At 41.2% G+C, this 24,997-nt stretch overlaps 1 protein-coding gene across 1 annotated transcript in view; it reads left to right on the plus strand.

The window, feature by feature from the left end:
• Positions 1–212: 212 nt before the first annotated feature.
• REXO1 (RNA exonuclease 1 homolog) overlaps positions 213–24,997 on the plus strand; it is a 44,342-nt gene continuing 19,557 nt past the window's right edge. Inside the window, exons 1-5 of the mRNA XM_029282971.1 lie at positions 213–1,389; positions 14,887–16,592; positions 19,455–19,559; positions 21,470–21,711; positions 22,287–22,291. Of these exons, the coding sequence (XP_029138804.1) occupies positions 1,212–1,389; positions 14,887–16,592; positions 19,455–19,559; positions 21,470–21,711; positions 22,287–22,291 (2,236 nt within the window). The 5' untranslated portion in view covers positions 213–1,211. The remainder of the gene's footprint in view (positions 1,390–14,886; positions 16,593–19,454; positions 19,560–21,469; positions 21,712–22,286; positions 22,292–24,997) is intronic.

Here is a 24,997-nt window from a genome sequence, read left to right on the forward strand (position 1 = left end):
CTCCAGTAAGCTAAAGGAGACAAACTAGTCATTTGGGTTGATACGGTTCTTTTTTAAATAACTGCCCCAGGATTGACAGCTTTATACAATCTGCAGCTAAATGATAATTTAGGCTTCACAGAACACACTACCCAGATACCAAGCAAACTACATCAGGGCTCAGCATATTGCATGAAAACCTATATTTAAATCCACATTTTATTTAAATTTATTGGCCATCCAGTTTCAGCAGACTGTACATGTAATGTTGCAAGGGGATTGCTGTTAGATCTTCCTCCCCTTTGCAATAATAAAAGCAGGAGAACCAATCTTGATATTCTCAGTGGGCTTTCAGCATGTGCCGACAGTTGTGAGGATCAAATGAAAGGTCAGTATCTAATTTCTATGTCTTCCACACCGGCATAGCAGCATCTGTCTACTTTCATAATTGGTTGTGGAGCTGGACTGTCTCCTGAGCTGTATTTCTCCTGGGGGGAAAAGCCCATTTAACAATGCAGATACAAAGCGTTTCTCAACGATGGCAATTTTAAGGAATGTGAAACTTTTAACTGCCAGAATTCCACAGCCAGCATACATGGATACTGCTCTAAGGACGCAACGATGGAAATCTCAAGTCCAGATTTGCCAGTTTTATTATTTGAGCCTTTTGATTGTAGGGAAAAGTTCTAAATCTTCATTTCTTACTTTATGTTAAAATCTGTATATCAATGAATTTCTTTTCATAAAGTACAGTCATTTTTGAACAGGCACCTTCATAGCCACCTTACAGCAAGCCAGCTGTGTTGCCATGCAAAGCCCGGAAGGGACCTGCCCTATTTTATCCAATGGCGAACGCGCATTCCTTATGTTGTCCTTAACTAAGATGGCTGCGAAATTTTCAGCGTCTCTATCCCGTGCTGCACACCTTTGACCTCTGCCTTAAAGTTACAGCCGACGTCTTTGCGGAACATGCGCCCTTGGGACCCAGCTTCTTTGCCTTTAAGTAAGATGGCAACCTTGTTCCTTACTTCCTACGTCTTGCCCTCAGTGGAGGCGGCAGAGCTGGCTTCTTTCGTCGCCCTGATTCTGCGCATGCGCCATTAACTTTGCAACGATACTTTCTTGCCCAAAAGGAAGATGGCCGCAGCCTGAAGCTGCGAAAAATCAGCTGAGGGGAAGCGACGGTTGGGGTATTCCGCGACCTGCTTTTCTCCTCCTCATGCGCCGCCGGGATGCTCTGCTCGAGCGGCTTCTTCCGCGGCATCGAATGTCCTTACGGGCAGGCCTGCGGGAGGCCTTACTGCCATTTCAGACACCCGCCCGGGGCCCAACACACCTCCGATGGCCCTATACCGCCTCGACGCCTTTTGGCCCTGTCTGCTCCCGACAGACGCCCCGCCACACTCGGAGGTAATCGGACAGCATGGCGACCTCTCCTCCAACTGCGGTCTGAGGAAAAAGCCCTCTCGCTACGTTCCGTGAACGCTGTTGAACTCGGGGCTGGAGACGAAAAGCATCGGCGTCCCTGTCTCGCGTCGGGTAAAGGCGGGGACGTGACTGGCTTTTCTTAGGTTAAAGAAATCCCCTGCAACAGCCACCCCCCCCCCGGCGGCTTTATAACCCCACCCTGTCTCGTGGGATGAGGTGTGGTCGGGGAGGGGATCATTTAGGCGAGGCTTCTCCCTCGCCCTGGTTTGGGGAAGGAGAACTAACCTTGTTAGTGTGAGGGAATTCCCCAAGAGTGTTTGGGATGGGAGGAAAGCAAAGGAGAGCTTCCCTTTTCCCGGAGCAGAATCGCTCGTACCCCAATGGGGTAGGCGGGAGCAGCCATTTACACGCGTGCAGCAGCTCTCCTGAACGGGGTGGGCAGAATGGAGCCTCCCGGGGCAATTACTCCTGCTCCCTGACTCCCATATCGCATCTGCGTAAGAAAAAATAATAAATAATGTGTACGTTCGTAAGTTATTGTAACCAATTAAAGAGGTTTTTTTTAAAAAAAAAAAACTTGTCCTGGAGAGAGAGAGAGAGAGAGAGAGAGAGTGTGTGTGTGTAGACACTTGCCTCCTACCATTCTATGCCTTCTCGATCCGCAGTTGCTTTGTTTGTACGAGGCTCTTTCCTCGCAAGGCACAATTTGTGGGAATCGGTGTCATGAAGTGTGGGCGTGGTCGTGTGTACAGTTAGCTTTAGAAATGGCGTGGTAATTAAATGGAGCCTCTGCATTTAGAAAAGGTTTTGTCCCTGACACTGTGCTGATACGGATGGGCAGAGTAAAAGGGGCCACTCTGCTTCCTGGCCTGCTTCAGGTTAGGTCAGTAAAGATGCAAGGTTTTGAAAACTAAGTTGCCAGCCTGCTTGCTAGGCCAGGGCTTTTCAACCTTTTCACCCATTGTACCACTTTTAGGATATGGCAATATCCGAGTACCACCAGTCGCCTAGCAAGGTGTTAAAAACTTGATGACCCCCCCAAAAAAAGGAAAAAAGTAATGAAGTACTGGTAGTCCTCGACTTACAACAATTCGCTTAGTAACTGTTCGAAGTTACAATGGCACTGAAAAAAGTGCTGAGCAAGACACCTGCCTGCCCACCCGGCGGCGCTCTTCCTCCTGTCCGAGGTTTTCATTGTTGTGAGCATTTCTGTTGAGGATTGGCAGTGAGGGTGGGATGGGGGGTGTTTGGTTTTTATTCCCCCCGTCTGCTGGCTGGTTGTAGCAGGTTTTGGTCACTTCACATGATCCTGGGACACTGTGACCGTCATAAATATGAATCAATTGCCAAGCATCTGAATGTAAATCACAAGACCCTGGAGATGCTGCAACATTCCAGCTGATCGGTGCTTCTTCTGGGCTCAGCAGAAGCGCCAGGATCAACGCCGAGCTTCAGCTGGAGCCTGGCGCTGATCCTGCCGCTTCCACTGAGCCCTGCAGCTCCAGCCATCTGTCGTTCAGGCTTGTGCGGTGCTGCCACCGGTTCAGCTCATTCCCCTCCCCCGCTAGAATGGTCGCGTACCACCTGCCAGGTGCCAATGTACCACAGGTGGTACCCGTACCACTGGTTGAAAAGCCTTGTGCTAGGTAGTTGCCACAGAGGCTTGCTTTTCCCAGTTGCTCCTGTGCTGTGCAAAAGAATAGACAATAGAAAATAGAATAGAATATAATTTTATTGTCACTTTAAATGTACACTAATCAGCATACATTAAAATGAAATTGCGTTGCATTATGCATACACACACACACACACACACACACATGGCACAGAGAAACATCACAGTCTAGTAGTTCGAATGTATACATATACATTCAGTTTCCAAGAAGGTGAATTGATAAGACGCCACTGCACTTTTTGGTTTAGTTTAAGTGGTTTTTAAAATTAAATTGGTGGGGAAAGGAACCTGGTAGGTAATGTTTATGGTCAGGGAAAAGTGTATATCATGCTTGTTCCTCCGAGCTATACAGATGTAACCTGGCTATAAGGTTCTTCCTGCTTTAAGATTATACAGGTAATCCTCAATTTATGACCACAATTGAGCCCAAAATTTCTATTGCTAAGCAAGTGAGTTGTGCCCCATTTTACAACCTTTTTGCCAGAGGTGTTAAGCGAATCACTTCAGTTAAGTGAATCTTGTGGTTGTTAAGTGAATCTGGCTTTGCATATCGGAAACCAGCTGGAAAGGTTACACATGGTAATCACATAACCTCAGGACAATGCAACTGTCATCAATACATGCCAGTTGCCAAGAGCCTGAATTTTGACCATATGATCATGGGGATGCTGCAGTGGTCATGTGAAACCGGTCATAAGTCGCTTTTTTCAGTACCATTGTAAATTTGAATGATCACTAAACAAATGGTTGTAAGTTGAGACTACCTATATCAGTGATGGCGAACCTTTTAGAGACTGAGTGCCCAAACTGCAACCCAAAACCCACTTATGCATCGTCGAGTGCCAGGTGGGTGTGGCCCATTGGGTGGGCGTGGCCCATTGGGTGGGCATGGCCCATTGGGTGGGTGTGGTTGCGGTGGTAACGGCAGACTGGGTGGGACTAAAAAGTTCAATCAATCAATTCCAACTTTGCAAGATCTTTTTTTTTCCTGCGAGAAGTTGAAATTGACTGATTGAACCTTTTTTTTTTTTTGCACATGGTGGCGGAGGCCTAAAGCGAAAAGGTTTTATAAAACCCAGCTGAAGGCCTAGGACTGGGGCAACGGCACGCGTCCACAGAGAGGGCTCTGAGTGCCGCCTCTGGCACCCGTGCCATAGGTTCGCCACCACTGACCTATATGATGTGTTTCTTTTTAATTTGACATGTGCATTTAATTTGACATGTGCATTCTTCTGCATCATAATGATATATTTGGTGGTGTTGCACATTGCCATTAAGTACTTTATATCCTCAAAGATTTATATAAAAAAAAAGATTTACAGAAGAGGAGCAAGCTTTACTGGACAAGACTGAGACTAACAGAGGATTTAAAAATGGCAGACTCCAGGATTGATATGGAAAAAGATGTACATTGGATATACCAATGAAATGGGCTGATGTCCTAAAAGAGATATATAAATAACAAATCCAAAAAACAAGCTGGATGACTCTCCTATATTGGATTTAGAAAGAGACTTGTTCAAGTTTTGAAGAATTTTGTGAGAAGGGAGAAAGAAAAATGAAAAGAAATCAAGTTCTAGGACAGTGGTTGAGATGTGTTTAAATATTAGTAGCTCTGAGCTTGGCGATTTGGTTGCAAACGTTTTGTTTCCATTCAGGAGGACATCTTCAGTGTGCTTTGAATTGTGCTCGTCTGTCAGAGCACCGCCCTTCAAACACCTTTTTGTGTGATATAAATTGGTGTGGGTGTTATTTGTCCAGAAGTTTCTGAGTGATGGTCTGGTTTCGGGCTGTTTGATTGGCTGGTTTTTGTTGATGGGCCATAGTCTTTAGTGTTTAAGCATCGTCCATGTGATGCAAATGGTGTTTGTTCATTTGGTTGCCTCTGAGTCATGGTCTGGTTTCGGGTTGTTTTGATGGCTGGCTGTCGTTGAGACATGGTCCAGCTTCTTGTGGGGGGTTGTGATTTTTGTTGTTGTGCGGCGGGGTGCCTGTTTGTTAGTTTTAAATGCTGCCTTTGGGATTGCGGTTGAAGTAGTTCTTTCGTTCTCAGTGGTTGGTAGATTGGGTTGATGTCAATGTGCCTGTTTATTGACTTATTGGTGGAGGACAGTTCTAGGACAGTATTTGCAGGGAATTATATATTAAGTTTGTTAAAAATAAAAGGAAGAATATAAAGTTGTTATATTTGATCAAGGTTAAAGTAAATATTAATATTGGAGAGTTTGGTATAGTGCATACCAAACTGACATCAGGCTAGAAACAGTGGGATCATGACTTCAAGGCCCAGCTTAGACCAAATGCCAGCTGGGTGACCTTGGACCACTCATTTTCTCTCAGCCCTTGGAAGAAGATAATGCAAACTGTTTCTGAAAAACCTTGCAACAAAACTGCAGGGACTTATCCAGGTATTCTCCAGGAATCAATCCAATTGAACAGAAGAAAACAAAAGGTATATTTATCTGTGATAACCCTTAATGGACTTTTGCTGGACAGGACTAAACAATGAGGTTTTAAGGATTTGTTTATGGATAAGAGATGATATATAGAGGAAGAGATAATTTGTATTTTAAGAGAAGATGATAAGTTATTAAAGCTGTTTATACTTAGATGGAGGGGGAAGTAATTTCTTATGTATGTTTTTTTCTTTACTATAATATATATTTTTTCTTTTCTATTTTTTCTGCACATTTTTCTCTTTCTTTTTTTAGTTCATATTAGTTTATATCTTTTCAATTGTAATTTATAAAAAACATTACTATAAAAAGGTTTATAAAATGTTTTTTTTTAGGTCTTCCTATCTTTTATGAGGAATAATCTTGCTAGCTAATGGCTGATGCAAACTTAAGGTTTATATACAGATTAGAAGTTGCTCATATATAGTACCATATATAAAGGGGCTGTATCATAGAATAATGTGTTTGCACATTGGCATAATGCAATCAGAGACAACTTATGGATCAATATCAGTGCTTCTTAAAAACTAATTCTTCTTGGCTGCCATAACAAAGGCTGGTCTAAAACTGCTTTGGTAGAGATTTCTCCGAAATGATGATGATGATGATGATGATGATGATGATGATGATGATGATGATGATGATGTTGGAAGGGACCTTGGAGGTCATCGAGTCCAACCCCCTGCTCAGGCAGGAAACCCTATACCATTTCAGACAAATGGCTGTCCAGTCTCTTTTTAAAAACTTCCAGTGTTGGAGCATTCACCGCTTCTGGAGGCAGGTTGTTCCACTGGTTAATTGTTCTAACTGTCAGGAAGTTTCTCCTTAGTTCAAGGTTGCTTCTCTCCTTGATTAGTTTCCATCTGTTGCTTCTTGTCCTGCCTTCAGGCGCTTTGGAGAATAGCTTGACTCCCTCTTCTTTGTGGCAACCCCTGAGATGTTGGAACACTGCTATCATGTCATCCCATGTCCTTCTTTTCATTAAACTAGACATACCCAATTCCAGCAACCATTCCTTATATGTGTTAGCCTCCAGTCCCCTAATCATCTTTATTGCTCTTCTCTGTACTCTTTCTAGAGTCTCAACATCTTTTCTACATCGTGGTGAGCAAAACTGGATGCAGTATTCCAAGTGTGGCCTTACCATGGCATTGTAAAGTGGTATTAATACTTCACTTGATCTTGATTCTATCCCTCTGTTAATGCAGCCTAGCAATGTGTTGGCTTTTTGGGCAGCTGCAGTACACTGCTGGCTCATATTTAAGTGATTGTCCACTAGGACTCCAAGATCCCTCTCACAGTTATTATTATTGAGCAAGGTACTACCTATATTATTATTTATTTATTTATTTTATTTAATTTAATTTATATGCCGCCCTTCTCCCGACGGGACTCAGGGCGGCGCACAACATACTTAAAATCAAAACATATATACAATCCCCCCCTTAAAACCGAATTAAACCAAATTTAGAGTTGCGTCTTTCAAATTCCTAAAAAACCCAATATAAAATCCACCCTAGGTCAGGTCCACTTGCTGAAAGAGCCATGTCTTGAGGGCGCGACGGAAGGTAAGGAGATCCGGAATTATCCGAATCTCGGGGGGTAGTTCGTTCCAGTACACCTGTACATTTGGTTTTTCTTCCCTAATTGTAGAACCTTACTTTTTTCACCATTGAATTTCATTTTGTTAGATAGCGCCCAGTGTTCAAGTCTATCCAGATCCTCCTGTATCTTAAGCCTATCTTCTGGAGTAGTGTTGACTATTCCTGCCAGCTTGGTATCATCTGCAAATTTGATGAGTTCCCCATCTATCCCCTCATCCAAATCATTGATGAAGATGTTGAAGAGCACTGGGTCTAGAACAGAGCCCTGGGGCACCCCACTACACACTTCCCTCCATGTAGATGCAGTTCCATTGAGGACCACACGCTGAGTATGGCCAGTCAGCCAGCTACGAATCCATCTGGTGGTGATGCTATCTAACCCACATTTTTCTATCTTATCAAGTAGTAGATTGTGATCTACTTTATCAAATGACTTACTGAAGTCCAAGTAAATTATATCCACAGCATTCCTCTGATCCACTAATTTTTTCACTTGGTCAAAGAATGCAATAAGATTTGTCTGGCATGATCTGTTTTTGACAAACCCGTGTTGGCTTTTAGTAATGACTTTGTTTGCCTCTAGGTGTTTGATTATTTTTTCCGGAATCTTCCCAGGTATTGAGGTCAGGCTGATAGGTCTGTAGTTTCCTGGATCTATTTTTTTCTCTTTTTTCAAGATGGGAACTACATATCTCTTCCAGTCCTCTGGTAGTTCCCCAGTGCTCCAGGATCTTCGAAAAATATAGTTCAGTGGTTCTGAGATCACATCTGCCAGTTCCTTGAGAACCTTGGGGTGTAATCCATCTGGTCCTGGTGATTTGAACTCATCTAGGGTGGACAGGTGCTCACTTACCATTTTTTTGGCTATCTTAACTTGTGTTTCTAATCTGTTTTTGATAGGTTGGACTGTTTTTTCTCTTTGTGTAAAGAGAAAACGCAAAAATGGGTTAAATAGTTCTGCTTTCTCCCTGTTGCTTTTCACCTTCTTGCCACTTTTCCCCACTCGTTTCCTTAATCTTTTTCTTGTTTTTTACATGTTGAAAGAAGCCTTTTTTGTTATTTTTGACTTTGGTCGCAAGCCTTAGTTCATTTTGAGCCTTAGCTTTCCTCACTTCATCTTTGCAGACTCTGGCTATTTGCTGATATTCTGCCTTAGTTATGTGCTCCTCTTTCTACTTTTTATACTTGTCCTTCAATTTATCAAAGAGTTCTTTATACAGCCATGCTGGTTTCTTTTGAGAGCTGTTATTTTTCTTCTTTGTTGGTATTGTGCTAGATTGGGCTTTTATTATCTCATTTTTCAAAATTTCCCAAGCTTCTTGAGTTGTTTTCCCCTTGAGGATTCTCATCCATGGAATCCTTCCTAAGCGCTCTCTAAGTTTATTGAAATGAGCTCTCTTAAAGTCCAAGACTCTTGTTTGACTGTGTTCTATTGTTTGTGCTTCCCTAATGTTGAATTCTAATATTGCATGATCACTTCCTCCCAGGGTTCCTATGGCTTCAACACCTTCTATCATTTCATCTCTGTTAGTTAGAATTAGATCCAATATGGCTAATCCCCTAGTTCCCTTCTCTACTTTTTGGGAGACAAAGATGTCTGCTAGGTTTGTCAGGAATTTGTTTGATCTTCCACTTGATGCAGAGTTTGTCTCCCAGTTGATGTCAGGGTAATTAAAGTCCCCCATTACTATTGTGATGTGCTTCCTACATACCTTAGCTGACTAGCAAAAAGTTCATCTATTTCCTCTGGTTGGTTGGGCGGCCTATAGTATACACTTATGACAATGTCATTCCCCCCCCCTTTTATATTGACCCAGATGCATTCAAGACAGTTTTCATCATTGTTGTGCTCTATTTAGTAGAAATATAGTTATTTCTTATATAGAGAGCAACTTTTGTTTGGTCTGTTTCTTTTAAATAATTTAAATCCCTCTAGCTGTGTGTTCCATTTGTGGATTTCATCCTACCAAGTTTCCGTAATGGCAAGAATATCATGTCTGCCCTCATTTACTTGAATTTCTAGTTCACCCTGTTTACTGTTCATACTCTGTGCATTGGTGTATAGACATTTGAGTCCTTTATGATTGACCCTGTGTTTACTTTTTACATAACATGTGTGGTGCCTGAGTTCCCCTGTTTTCTTACCACCTGTTTGGTTAGTGCACTTTGTGTGGCACTCGTTATTAAAAGCTTGATTTTGCTTGATAGCAAGGTTGATATTCTTGTCCACACACATGTTATATGCACTGATAACCCTATAATTTTTAGATTGCCGGGGACAGGGATGTTCTGTATCAATTAACTCACTGTCCCCATTGTTTAGTTTAAATATTCCTCCAGAAAATCTGTGAATTTATTGCCAAGTAACTCAGTTCCTTTCTTTGATGGATGCAAACCATCTCTTTTGTACATTTTTTCATTGGACCAGCTACGGACATCGTGACTAATATAACCAAAGCCTTCCCCTTTACACCACTCCTTTAGCCACATATTGAATTCTGCTATATGCTGGCCTTTTCCATTTTGCTCTTTATACACTGGTAAAACCTCTGAAAAAATAAACCTACAGCCTATCCTGCTAAGTTCCTGCCCCAAGCTCTGGAAATCATTCTGCACAGAGAGTACATCTTTTGGGGACAGATCGTTAGTGCCAAGTTGTACAATAGCATCCACATCACAGTCCTTGCTGGCATTCTTGGACTATTTTAAAAATAAGCTTCTTGTCCCTACTGGCAGTAGCACCTGGAAGACACCTGGCCTTTTTCAAAACCTCTGTGTCCTTTCCTAAATTTACATCCCTTATAGTTGAATCACCAACCAGAAGGTGTCTTCTCTTTTTGGATGCCTTGCTCTTCTTGCATGACTGATGTGTAGTACCTGATTCTAGATGTGTACCTGATGTGTAGAACCTGTCAAAAACAAGTTCTTCATCTCAGACCCTGCTTATTTGAGTTATCATCACAACTACCTTGACCTGTCTCCTTAATGTCCCCATTAAGGTCAGCAAGGCAGTATCTGTTATGCAGGGACACAGTGAAAGCTTTGTGTTTATGGTTCACAACTTTCACCCTGCCAGATCCCACGGTTGTCCACACTGCCCTTCTCCTGCAGGATCTTGTCCTGCAGTTGTTGTCTTGTCCTGCAGTTGTTGTCTTGTCCTGCAGTTGTTGTCTTGTCCTGCAGTTGTTGTCTTCTCCCATAAAATATATATTTATATAATTTGGGGCTGAATTGTAAATTGGCTTTACAGATTTTTCCACTAGTTTTCCATCATGCTATAGAATTGAGGAAAAGAAGTGGGAATTATTATTTATTATCATTGTATTTCCAAAGCCAGTGACATCATAAATAAGAAAGCCCTTGCTAGGGGACAATCCTTTGGACATTTTGCATCAGCAACAGAGCGAGTAAGACCTCAGTTGAAGATCTCAGTGGCTGAGCTGGTATTGCTTTGGTTCTCCTCAGCTTTCATCTAGCTAGTAGCCATTTTGTTAAATTATTTGAATAGTTTCTATTTTAAGTCGATCGCTTTATAACCTATTCTTCAGTTGTCCCAGTCATCAGTATCAGACTGACTGGCCATGTCTGGTGCTTTCCCCTTTCCAAAGATGTGTACAGTAGCCACCTTTTAGTAATTGGGTAATTCATAAATACATGCCAACCTAAGTTATATTCAGTGAGTCTCACTATTCCATTTATATGCCACTGCAATTAAAATATAACTCTCAGTGGTTAACATAAGAAAACAGTACAAAAAGAATTAAAATACCCGTGGTAAATTATATAAAACGACCATAGTAAACTTCGTTAAAATTGCAAATAAGTCAGCAACTGTGCATAAAAGCCTTCAGTTGATTATTACCAACCAATCAGCTCAACACATTTAACACACGTGATGCCATCTTAAAGCACAACAAACACACTTAAAAAGAATTCAGTTTTCAGCGTTTTCCTAAATGTAAACAGGGAGGGTGGTATTTCAAAGAATGGGTGATGTCATTGAGAAGTGGCACTTTCTAGCTTCAGTCCCCCTCCCTTCCTGGAAAACTGAGGCTATTTGTTTGTTCTGAGATGGCAGCATTGGCTGGAGCAATCCTGGTTGGAGTACGCAGTCCCGGAGGTAGTTGCCAAGCCACATCGGGCTTTTAAAATCCAACCAGCACTTTAAATGCTTCTATAAGCTTATAAGGATCTAGTGTAGGGACTTTCACAAAGGCATAATGTGCTTCTGATAGCAGGTGCTAGGAAGCACATGGTTGCTGCGTTATGAATTAGGTGCAACTTCCAACTAGTTTTAAACTATACATAGTTTATAACGTGGAAATTTATCTACTGTACATTTGGAGCTTTGGTGTATGTGAGGTGCTTGTTCTGAATGTGAGCTATTTTTTTAAAAAAAACAATGGGGTAATTTAAGAGGGAAGTACCTCTTTAAGAGCAGTATATGTGAAGGTGGGACTAACAAGCTTCCTGTCTGCTGTCCTCCAGCCTTGAACTATCTTTGCTGTCCAAGAGCTGGCAGTTGTACTGTAGGACATGTTTTGATAGCCTGATGTGTCAGGGTGGCTGTAGAGGCAAAGAAGACATTTAAAAGGGAAAGAGACCTTTGGATGAAAGTATGAACAAGTACCTCCGTTGTCTGTCTGTGCATGAGAGCCCAGGTAAAAAGAGAAAATAAAACTTTTGTCCACTGGTTATGATTTTTACCTTTGTTATGTCAGAAAGAAACAACACAGTGGCAGTCTTTTTACGTACTGGCTGTACTATTGAAAACGTAATGCAAAAGAGCTGCTTAGTTTTATACATTAGTGGGCTATTTAGCTCTTCTTTGCCACCTGTGTCCAAAACATTGGCTAACATATTTTCTTTTTAGGTAATTCTGGACTTATTTATGAAAACATTGACTAGAAAAAGTTTAGAAATCAATTAAATAGCATCATCTAGTTGTATATAGTGTTAGGTAGAAGATAAAATATTACTTACATTCTTAAGTCTTCCCCTTTCAGCTTTTAATAGCAGAACAGTGTTTATTGTCTGAGCAATTGGAATTGCATTAAGATTGTGATTAAAATGTTGCATGACAAGAACATGGTATGGAAGGAAAGGAGCTTGAGATATGAAATGTTTATGCATTTAGGATCTTGTACATTTCCCTGTAAGCTTAAAAACCTTGGTAGGTTTTTATTCAAGGAACGTATTCAGAATTTAAAGTGATTTTGTGCAGATAGTATTATTTTCCTGAGCTTTTCCCAATATATATTTCTGAGAAGAGGAAAAAATGTAACTGTATTTGGATATGTCTAATCTGTAATTAAGTCCCATGATGGCCTTTTTTGGCATGTTTTTAGACAGTGGCTAACTTTAGGAACATGAAAAGCCTCCTTATACGAGGTCTAACTTATTCTTATAGATTTTGATCTACTGTCCGTGATGGCAGTTTTTCAGATATTTAGACAGAAAATGGACTTTTCCAGTACTCGTTATCCAGAACTTTTACCTGCTTAAGAAATGCTTAATATTTTTTTTTAAAAAAAAAATAGGCTACTAAAATAAATCTTTTGTAGGGTTTGGGAGCTGGTTTGACCAACATTCAAGTACTCTGTGCATATAAAGGCCTTTCCTTACTAATTATAGACATGTTAAGTTTTGAACTGCAGATGTTCAAGAAAGATTCAACTTCTTGCCATGTGTTTAAATGCAGATTCTGGAGGAGTGAAACTTGCAAGGGTTTCTAAAGTAATTTTTGAATTGCAGTTTCAGTAAAATCTTCCTGAAGTGCTACAGAGCATGAGGTAGCCATAAATGTATTTCTGTGCGCCTTTGAGTCAGTTTTTGACTCCTGGCGATTGCCTGAAAAAGCCCAAGTGCAGTTTTTCTGGGAAGGTGTTTGCCATTGTCTTTTCTCCAGGGCTGAGAGATAGTGATCTGCACAAGGTCAGCCAGCTGGCTTCATGCCTAAAGTGGGACTAGAACTCACAGTCTCCTGGCTTCTAACCTGGTGCCTTAACCATTCAAACTGGCTCTCACAAATGCATAGACCTGCTCAAAACACCATTTCGGGCATATTTAAGTTTTGAAGTTCGGATAACTTCAAAAGGTAGAGAGAGTCGAGTTTGAGAGTAGAAGAAGAGACAGACTTTGGATGTGGAGTATATTTCCACATGGGGTGGTTTGGATAAACCACTCCTTTATCTACAGCGGTCTTATCTTTAGCTTTCAAGAGGGGAAGAAAAAGGGACATTTTTTTTAAAAAAGGGAGTTGGAAACAGCTTTTTTAAGCAATAGTTTTTTCCTAGAACTTTTCTTGTAATAGGTGCCCTATTTTGGCTTGTTCTGAGGAGTCTTTGCTGATATTAATTAGATGAGGTGGAGCTCAATCCCTGTTGCCTAAGCTGTTCCTTTCTCACAATGTGAGGTCGATTTGTTCCTGTCTACTGGAGCCCTGAGCATTCTTAAATTACTAGTAGTAACAGTGTTCCCTGAATGGAGGTAGCATGTATCGGTAGGTGTTGTGCAACTTTCTTCCAAGTCTTTTCTTTTCTCTTGGCATATGTGGCTAAGGAAGAGGGTCTCTGGGATGACCGCCAGACTTCCAAGCTATCATGGCTAAAGGCTGTAGGTGAACTTTGTTCTTGAATGTTCATGAAATCCCTTTTAACTCTGATCAAAGCAAGCCTCCATAACCTCAGTACAGAACTCATCTGAATTCCGTGAATCTGCATTTTTCTTTCTATTATAAAATGTTGGATTTATCAGGTAGAAATATTGTGTGAAAGAAGACGGTAGAACTCTCCTATATTTCCTCCACATCAGGGATTCAGTTAGAAATTAAAAGCATATTTCTCCTTAACCCCAAAAAAAGTTCATGACACTCGTTCACCATGAACTGGAAGTGAAAATGGCTTATGCGTGTCTCCTTTTCATTTGTGCTGACTGTCTCTTTTGTTGCCTAAGGTTCCTTCACCTTTCTTGCAATAGTCCTGTGGTTTTGTCTCTTTTTTTCGACCACATTATTGGTGTGTGCTAATTCATGTCCCACTTTTGAGTGCAGCTCGCCTGTTATTATTTGGAGGATTAGTTTCTCCATAATAGATTTATCTCTATCACTGTTAGCATTAGGATAACTCCCATAGGAACAGGACAATCTGATTAGCTGAGATTTACTCCTGAATCCAGTTAGAAAGAAGGTATACCTAGTTAAAATTCCTCACTTTCTTCAAGGCCAAGCAATTGAAAATCTCCATTATTTTTACAAACCAATGTGAAATACTAGAGACAGTGCTAATCCAACCTAAGTCCTTTGCTTGAGACCAGAAAGATAATACTTTGTCATGGATAGGTCTCCTATATATGGGGGTTGAAGTTGCATATTATCAATTTTAGATAGGAGGAAAGATCTGGAAAGTTGTTTATTTATAAAATTTATATGCCGCCCATCTCATTGTTGAAACGAGTTCAAATTTAGATAAGAAATGCAAGCATATTCATGTTACTGCAGGGATTTGTGTCACAAGTCTAAAGAAAAGAGGGAGAAAACACAAAAGTCTCTTCAGCCATACTTTTATGCAGTGAGATTGGATGACATAACAGGAATGATTGCTGATGTAGACTGTTCTGAGGGCCTTATGGCATTTGGGTCTTTGCCTTCACATCTTTTATAATCAAATGAGTTTTTATAATTGGGATTTGATGGGCATTCTGGGAATGGTTGATGCTAATATTCTTGTTTTTCTTCCTTTTCCAGGGTGTGGTTATGACCCCTATAACCCAGAACTTCCCAAACCTGTGGCACAGGACAGCAATGGCACTTTGGAAAATATTGTCCAGTCAGCCTCTGGAATTCTGGAGCTTGAGTTGTTTGACAAGGCAATTGAAGCTGCCAAGAATGAAGTTGAACGTGAGCAAAAGAAGTACGAAGAGCTGCTGGAGACAGCTAAAGAGTATGGCTCATCTGAACCTCCTTTACTTGCTTCTAAGGCTGCAACCTCCAACTCATTCAGTTCTCTGGAGTATAACCCAGGTAGTTACAATGCAAATAGTGATAATGATTACAATCCTACCCCTCTTACAGTGGCTGCTGCTAGTCAGTCTAGCAAATATACGTTGGACTCCTTCAACAATACGAAATGCAAGGGCAGCTCACTGGAATATATCCCCACTGTGGTCACTCAGCCGAAGAAGTACAGCAGCCCTGTTGTAAATAGCAAGTACATAATTGACAACTCCAAGCCTTCAACAGATTTAGAATATGATCCTCTTTCAAATTATTCCGCCAGGCTGTTGAGCAAAGCGAAAGAACAAAAGGGGACCAAGCGGAAGAGAGAAGTTGATCACGAGGAGGCATATTCTCCTTCATTCAAGAAATATTGTGACGAAACTAGCAACGATGAGCCCCTTGCCAGGTTTTCTGACTCGGAGGATGAATGCCAAGAAGCATCTACCATCCCCCTTAAATCTAAAGGAGGTTCAGAGAGCAAATTGGGTGCAGCCAAAGAAAAGGGAACCCCACAAATAGATACTAGTTCTCGACAAATGAAAGAGACTGCCGTGCAGTATGACATGGGAGACATCGAGAGCCCTCAAGGAACCGTTGTCAAAGATTTAGTGGGGAAAAATGCCAAGTTGGTCAAAGTGCCTTCTAACAGAGATGCGAAAGCAAAGGAAAAGAACAAAGCGGCGTCAAAGGATAAGCTGAAAAAGAAAAATGACCACAAGGCACAGGGTAAGAAAAATCTAGATAAAATAGAAGACAAGGAGACGATGGACATGAAGGCACAGCACAAAAATGGGGAAAGGAGTAAGGAGAAACAAAGCAAGTCCCACATCGATAGGCATGGACTGAAGCTCACTAAATCAAAGTCTGTGATCCCACCTGGAATTGAGGAGGAGAACTCTGGCAAGAGCAAAGATGTTGGGAAAGCTGTTGCTGCTGAAAAATCAGGGACTAGCAGAAAAAATAGCAAGCTCCAGGCTGTAGAGTTGAAAAGGAAGCCCCAAATCTCTAGTGAAACTGAACATAATAAGAGAAAAGACAAGCAACCTGCCTTGAAAAGGTCTAAGGAAACGTTGACCAACTCCCAGGCCAAGGAGAACTCAAGGGCCAAATGCAGAGTTAAACAGCGGGCCCTGAGCCATGTTGATCTCTTTGGTGATGAGAGTGGAGAGGAGGAGCAGGTGGGCCAGCCTCTTCTTCCATTCCCTGATGTGAATTCAGACTCAGACAGAGATGATGCCGACTTATCTTTTCCCTGTTACGATGGAATAGCAAACGTTAAGAAACTTAAGTTATCCCAGGCTCCTGCTGCTTCCTCTTCCTCTGACGATGAGATTGATTATTCTGGCCTAGAGAAGGATTTGGATTTTGAGTCTGACCCAATGGAGGAGTGCCTTCGGATTTTTAATGAATCCACTGATGTCAAAACAGAAGACAAAGGCAGACTAGGAAAACAGGTAAAGGCCTAAGAATACTGGGCTGGGCTGAGGGGTTAACGAGCTTCGCCGCCTGTTTTAATTAAAAATATACCTGTCTTGATTGTATAATTTCTGAACGTGATGTCCCTGTGCCTCCCCTTGAACTGTAAGAAGATTTACTTAAAGTATAAACGATGTGACTTATTGAGTGTGTTATAAAAGGAAGAACTACAGGTAATCTTCAACTTAACAACAGTTCATTTTGTGATCGTTCAAAGTTACAATGGCACTGAACAAGGTGACTTGTGACCGGTTTTCACCACTGATGACCATTGCAGCCTTCCCATGGTCACGTGATCAAAACTCAGAACTTGGCTCCTGATTCACATGACGGTTGCAGTGTCCCAGGGTCACGGGATCACCTTTGGAGACCTTTTGACAAGCAAAGTCAGTGGGGGAAGCCAGCTTCGCTTAATAACCATGTTACTCACTTAACAGCTGCATCGCTTCACTTAACTGTGGCAAGAAAGGTCATAAAATGAGGCAAAACTCACTCAACAAACGTCTCACTTAGCAACTGTGGTTGTAAGTTGAGGACTATCTTAGAACATTATAAGTGACATGCTGGCTCAGGAATTCGGGGAGTTGAAGTCCACGAGTCATAAAAGAGCCAAGGTTGCCTAGCCCTGGACTAGATGATGATCACAGCCACTTCCATTCCATACATTCTGTGAGTTTGGATTTTCTGGCTGTAATGGCTTATAGCTTCCCACAGGAAAAAAAAAAAAGGGAGCCAAAGGTGTCATTAAGGGAATCGTAATATATAGAGACCTATTTTAGTATACAAAACCAGTAGAAATTGGGTCATAAAATACCTTTGTATTTCAAGGATGCTTGGCCCTTGGCTTTGCAAAGTGGTTTACAGCAAGCAGGGTATTGACTAATTAGAGATAAATTTGCAACGATTCTCGGGATTGCTTAGGGATTTGGGGCAGTTTTATTGCTTGATGCCTAATATACCTCGTGCTTTAGGAATTATATTTTCACTGTGTCGTATAGGAAAACATTGGGTGAGAGAAGCCTGTTGCCTCAAGCCATAGAGCTTCTTCACTGTTTTCTTTAAAAAGCCTGTAGCTTAGAGGGTGGAGAACTTAGTCTTCCTTGTGGAAAGACTTAGATTCAGATCATAGCATTAAAAAAAAAAAGGAGGTCTAATGAATAGTTGTTGTGGAAGGGCCTTTCTCTGCTGGAGGTTCTGGAGGAAAATCACTGCCAGTCAGAATAAAAACTGGGCCAGACTGTTGAACCACCTAGGGCAGGGGTAGGCAACCTTGGCTCTTTTATGACTCGTGGACTTCAACTCCCAGAATTCCTGAGCCAGCCATGCTGAGGGGAAAGAGAGAGGTTTCCAAGCTGAGCCATGCTGGCTCAGGAATTCTGGGAGTTGAAGTCCACGAGTCATAAAAGAGCCAAGGTTGCCTACCCCTGACCTAGGGAAATCCTTTCCTGATTTCTTGTGGCTTCAGTAATCTCTTCCAATATGTGATACAGGTAATCCTTGACTTGCAACCATTTGTTTAGTGAGTGTTCGAAGTTAACAATGGTCCTGAAAAAAAGTGACTTATGACTACTTTTCATACTTACGACTGTTGCAGCATCCCCGTGGTCACGTGATCAAAATTCAGACACTTGGCATGTTTATGATGGTTGCAGTGTCCCAGGGTCATGGGATTACCGTTTGCGACCTTCTGAGAAGCAAAATAAATGGGGGAGCCAGATTCACTTTACAGCTGCAGCTACTAACACAGTGGTTCTCAACCTTTTTAATGCCGCGACCCCAACCGGTCATAAGTCGAGGACTAAACTGGTCGTAAGTCGAGGACTAAACTGGTCGTAAGTCGAGGACTAAACCGGTCGTAAGTTGAGGACTACCCAACCGGTCGTAAGTCGAGGACTTTCCCTGCCTGGGAGCACCGCGCATGTGTGGTTCCGCTCCCTGCGCCGGCTGAGGCGTAGCTGGCAAGCGGCAGAGACGGAGCAGGCCGACCACCAGCTGGCCCAGCCCAAGGGAGGTAAGGCACCCGCCGGAAAAGGGGAAAAAAATGGCGGACAAAAAAAATGGTGGACAAAAAAAATGGCGGACAGCCTTGCTTGGCGACCCCCATGAAATGGTCGATCGACCCCAAATGGGGTCCCGACCCACAGGTTGAGAACCACTGTACTAACATAACAACTGCCCTGATTCATTTAACAATAGGGACAAGATAGGTTGTAAATTGGGGCAAAACTCCCTTAACAAATGTGTTGCTTGGTGATGGAAATTTTGGGCTCAGTTCTGGTCGTACGTTGAGGACTTACCTGTATTGGGGAAATTAGGGATGTGTCAATTATGTACAGTATGCAGTCAAGTACAGTGGGCCAAAAATGATTATTTTGTTTGTTCTTAAGAAGTATCCTTCAACCCCTACAGTAGCAATTCTTTAAAAAAATAATCTGTAAAGTTTCCTGGATTTAGAAGTTACATCAAGTGCAAGGTAAGACCAAATAAAAGTTATTTGCTTGTCTGCAAAATTACTATAGCAAATTCAGCAATACATTTTTCCCAGTCTTCCAGATGTGTTCACAGCAGCTGCAGAAGTCCCTGTCAGTTTCAGTCCCGATATATCTGGAAGGTGGTTATCAAAGAATGTAAGAGACTGTTTCCTCTTCTTTGCCCTGTGAGAATGATGATATCTCCCCCTCCCCAAATTAAGCTTTAAGCTGTTATAGAGGCAGCGTTGACCTGTTCTGCTTTTCAAAATGAGCTTTGTGTTTTTGTTATTTTGAAAGATAAACAAACATCAAACCGTCTGTTACTTTGGAAATTTACATTTCTCTCTCTCTCTCTTCTTTTTCCTTTAGCTATCAAAAGAGGAAGGGGGTGAAGAAAAGTTGACAGAAGACAGTTTAACCACACTCTTTCCTGGACAAAAAAGGAGGATTTCTCATGTAACAAAGCAAGGACATGTAAGTAGATCTTGAAATGGCACCAGAAGCTTGTCTGTGATGCAATCTTGAACATCTCTGTTCTTGCTGATGAGATTTTTGGGCATATTCTCATGCCCAGCCAAGTAATATGAGGTTGTGAATGCAGTGTTGAAACCTAGTATCTGTTGATTCCCTCAGGCCTTGAAGATGTACACCTCTGTGTTTGTATTTGTGGTTTTTAGATACGTGCTACAGTCAGGACTCGGGACATCTCTGGACATCTTTAAGGCTGTCTGGCTTACACTGTTTCTAGTATGTGAGATTCTAGAAATAGCTTTGGAACTTTCAAGGTGATCCTAAACGTGTAGCTTTTCATTTTCTTTGTATTCCTGTTGCCGTAAGAAATGGAGAACATTAAAGAGAATCTAACTTTTTGTATGTAACGTTCGCATATAAATATTGAGGATCCCAGCTAATCTAGAAGCAGGGAATTCCCTTACTCCTTAATATCTGCTTCACCCATGCAGCCTGCACCGCCAGGGGTCCTCTGCATGGCCTGAGAGCAAAAGAACCGCCACTGAAGAAATTAAAACTGGTATTTTTTTTCCTTTTTTTTTTTTCACAGTTTGTAACATTTTATTAGATTATGGAACAAAGTACAAAAGCAAGTAGTAAGACACAGTGGGGAGGAAAAAGGGGAAAAAAGTGAGGGGGAGAAGGGGAAAAGAAAAGGCATTGACTTCCAACTTCCTCTGTTGTAGTACAACAGGGGTCTTCAAACTCGGCCCTTTTATGACTCATGGACTTCAACTCCCAGAAAGTCTTAGAATTATGTAAGTCATGGAAAGGATGAGGATTGACCTGCCCACTTCTGGTAGACCGTTTAGGGCAGAGGCATCCAGTTCCCAGGCATGCTGACTGAGGAATTCTGGGAGTTGAAGTCCATGAGTCATAAAAGGGCTGAGTTTGAAGACCCCTGTAGTAGAATGAAGTCTTAACATCAAACCTCAACTTTTTACTTTTCCATAATAGTATAAACTAGCCATTTCTATAATAAATGAATCTAATCAATAAAACCCAAAATCCCGCCCTTTTTTCCCCAGTCACCAAGTTTTTGACACCTTGCTGTTGGTACTTGAATATTGTCATGTCCTAAAAATGGTACAATCTGTGAAAAGGTTGAAAAGCCCCAGTTTAGATAACCACGAGTATTTTTCAGAGTATTTACCTCTAAATTTCTGAGATCGTTAATGGGACATACAGATGTTCCATTTGCTATAAGTATTTAAACTATTTTTTTCTTTGCAGAAATTATTTCTAGCTTCCTTCCTCTTGAAAAAAATGTTCTCTACATTTTTCAGTTTGCGGGTTGAAAAAAAGATTTTTTTAAAAAAAAAATGAAGTAAGGAGATTCTAGCTGCTGGATCTTTAATTGTGTGTGTGTGTGTGTGTGTGTGTGTGTGTGCAGACCTTGATTAGCCTCTTTTCTGGAACATCAATGGGCTCTTTGTTTTCACAAGTCATACGTGTTCCTTCCATTTGTCCATTAAGTGCTGTTGTAGAGCAAGAGGAAAAAAAGGACTCCTGTGAAATGGATTGGAAAGTCTGAAACTCAAATATTTGCAAGTTCTTAGCACATCTGCTCTTCCCAAACCCTTTTGCAAAGGTGTATATAGGTTCAGCACCTGCCTTCAGTATGAAAACATCACAGGTGAACAAATACGTCCCAAATTGTGTAGATGGAACACTGTTTGCACTGTCTTCGAATCCTCTTTGCTTGTGTTTTGTCTTGTATGAGTGAATCATATACTCAGGATTGGTAAGGCCAGTCATTCTGACCCCATACTTTTGCCAGTTTGAAATACACCCAAAATTTGTGGATCCAAATTCCACATGTGACAGGTTTCTGCTTTATCATGCAAACCAGCGTCCCTCCGTTTCCCTTTCAGGTTGAAGTCCCAAGCAAGCCAGTGATCCGGCCTTACCGGCCCCCAACTGCCCAGGAAGTCTGCTACCAGAGGATTCAGCTAGCACAAAAGCAGGCAGCGCAGCTGGCCCAGCAGCGGCCACAGCAACCCCTGCCGACCACAAAATTGCCTGTGGCACCTCGAAGAACTTCCATTGTTATGCACAAAGGAGAAAGGAAGCGAATTGCTCATGTGCCCAGTGCAGCTCTTTCGGCAGTTTCCAAGTTGGGCAAGTGAATGTTTCTGGTTTTTTTTTTTCTCTTGCAGAAGAATTTTTCATTCTTTTAGGTAGGAGAAGCAAGGCAGGGTATCCTCATCTTCTCACCTGCTGAAGGGGATCTTGAATCAGCTGAGCAGTTTGAGGGGAAAGAGGAGGAAGGCCATGCAGATGCTACACCTCTCTCAATAAAGCCTCCCCAAATACATGTTGCTCACACATCCAGAGATTTGCAGCTCAGTAATGAAACAGGAACGAAGCTAACTTCTACTCATGTGCTGTCTTTGGATTTCCTCTTTATATTTGTATATTTTAATTCCGTTTGGAGCCAGTATACAGTCTCTACTCATAAAGTTCCCCAGGTAGCAAGACCCTTGCAGGAAAACCAGGTTCTTTGTATCAGTTTGGCAAAGATACGAGGGCAGTTCGGAAATAAACCTCCCGTTTGGTTATCAGTGACAGGCACTCGCAGATACAGAACTTTTATTATACACGTTAGAAAACTACAACACTACATTACTTTTTGGCATAATCGCCATTCAAATTGAGGCACTGGTCATAACGTCTTACAAGGTTTGAAAGTAGTAGTTGCTCGGTGCCAAATCTGGGCTATAGGATATGTGTGCGGGTGAGCATTATCGTGAACCAACACCACACCGGAAGTCAGCTTGGCCCGACGCTTGTTATGGATGGCTTGTCTGAGTTTTCGTAATGTTTCACAGTAGACGTCTGAATTGATGGGCGAACCACGCTCCATGAACTTCACTAGCAGTGCTCCTTTGGCATCTTCACATTTGGCGGGATTTTCTATGGCACCACTTCCGCTGTGGTGTTGGTTCACGATAATGCTTGCCCGCACACCACTAGACACATCCAAGAACTTTTGAAGCAGTTTTGATCATCCTCCCCTATAGCCCAGATTTGGCGCTGAGCGACAATTCCTAAGGAATTTCAAACCTTGAAAGACATTATGACAAGTGCCTCAATTTGAATGGCGATTATGTCGAAAAGTAATGTAATGTACTTTTCTTTTTTCTTTTAATATATTTTATTGATTTTTTTTACAATAACAATCTTTAGTGCTTAGTAAACAGCTTGTTGTCTGGGTTCATATATTTAAAAAACAATAATAATTTCTATAATTCCATAATCAGTCTATTAATTAATGATATATTTCTTTGATCTTCTCTTCTTCCAATAGTATTCTCCTTTTATCAACATTAAGCAAATATATTTCTTAATACTTTCAATACATACAAGGTTGGATATAAAAACATTTTTCTTGTGTAACATCAGCATATTATATCTTTTCTGGTCCGCTGATGTTTCAATTGTATTTATAAAAGTCATCTTATTAAGTCACTATATATCCTGTTTTCAAGATTCTTATTTAAGCTTAATTTCCTCTCTGTATTCAAACCATTCTTATCAGTCATAATTTTCTCAGTGTTAATTAACTTTAAATATCCAAACTTTTCATTCACATATACCAGTGATGGCGAACCTTTTAGAGACCGAGTGCCCAAACTGCAACCCAAAACCCACTTATGCATCATCGGGTGCCGGGTGGGTGTGGCCCATTGGGTGGGCGTGGCTGTGGTGGTAACAGCAGATTGGGTGGGGCTAAAAAGTTCAATCAATCAATTCCAACTTTGCAAGATGTTTTTTTCCCCACGAGAAGTTGAAATTGACTGATTGATTGAACCTTTTTTTTTTTTTGTACATGGCGGCGGAGGCCTAAAGCGAAAAGATTTTATAAAACCCAGCTGAAGGCCTAGGACTGGGGCGATGGTGCGTGTGCCCACCGAGAGGGCTCTGAGTGCCACCTCTGGCACCCGTGCCATAGGTTCGCCACCACTGACATATACCATTCCAATATTTTTATATTTCATATATTATAAAGGCTACTATACTACTTATATAGCTTATCCCTTTTACTGTAGGGCCCCGTTATATCCATAATTTATCTATTCTTTTAACCATATTCAAATAAGTGTTTAATCATATAGTACTCTATCTGGTAAGTCACATCAAATCTCTTGAATCTAACTCTAGCCTTCTTCATTTGCGAAGTAGCTTTCCAAGTAAGTGTGTTCAGCTTGCCAGGGGATTCTTCCTGTATTTTTGTGAATGTTGGGAATAGAATAAAAAAGACAAATTAGGTAGGATGTGTTTTTTTTTGTCTCCCAAACTCTAGTAATTCTTCTGGCTACTCTATAATCCATTTTATTACATCTTCTTTCCTATCTTCAGGTTTATTTTGAAGTCCTGGAAAGTAAGATATCTTTTCCATTTCCATTGTTGTGGCAAAATCTTGCAAGTTTTCTTTTGTTTGTATTAGACTGTGGTTCTCTTCATTTGTAGCTTTCCTCTTTGGGTCACTGTCCTCTAGTTTGTATTTTGTTATCTGGTTGGTTTGTTCATTCTTTGTCGTTGTTTTCTGAGAGTTTTTTTAATTGTAGGTTTAAGTTGAAGATGTGCTCATTTATGTTGTCAAAGTTGTTTTTAATCTTATCATGATTTGAAACCATTGTCATTTGAATCTGTCGCACCATTGCATACATTTCCTCTTGGAAAATATTTGCCTTGTCTTGAAGTATTGCTCCTGCAGATCTCTGATGTTCCAGGCAAGAGCCTTCAGAAAGAGATATTAGGTGTGGTTTCCTACCACTTTTAGATAGGTATGTAACATCCATTTTATCTCCTCCCTCCAGATAGTCTTTCATCGGTACCATAGTCTCTGTAATTAGCCTTGTCAAACCAGCCAATCTAAAGTCCAAACAACCAAATCTTATATAGTTCTTGTCTGTATATATGGTTTTTATAATTCAATGTGTTTCCAATTACTAAAGCACTGCTAAAAGCAGTATTTTATCATAGTTCTTCTATTCAGGGGTCTTACAATTATCAGCCAGTCAAATTTACAGTCCAGAATGTTGAACCACCTAGGAGCTTTCCAGTAAATTTCCCCCCAAGAAGATTAGCCAAAAGTCAAGGTTTTTCTTTCTCTGCAAACAACTCTTGAGCTGAGAGACCACAACTCAGTAAGTATTTATAATCCCAGAAGGTCAGCTCTTTTTAAAACAAATATAGTTCTCACTCTGTAGTACAGGGGTGTCAAACTCGCAACGTCACATGACATGTCGCGACGCATCATGACTTTTTTTCCATTGCCTGCAATGGGGTGGGCATGATTTTGCCATGATGCACGTAGACCAGTGTGTTTTCTTTCCTCTGTTCCCAGTTGTTCTCTATTTGGCGAGAAGCCAAAGGAACAAGTTGTTCTTTATTTC

Source organism: Protobothrops mucrosquamatus, unplaced genomic scaffold (assembly GCF_001527695.2).
Source record: "Protobothrops mucrosquamatus isolate PMUCROS unplaced genomic scaffold, P.Mucros_1.0 scaffold6, whole genome shotgun sequence".
Taxonomy (NCBI): Eukaryota; Metazoa; Chordata; class Lepidosauria; order Squamata; family Viperidae; genus Protobothrops; species Protobothrops mucrosquamatus.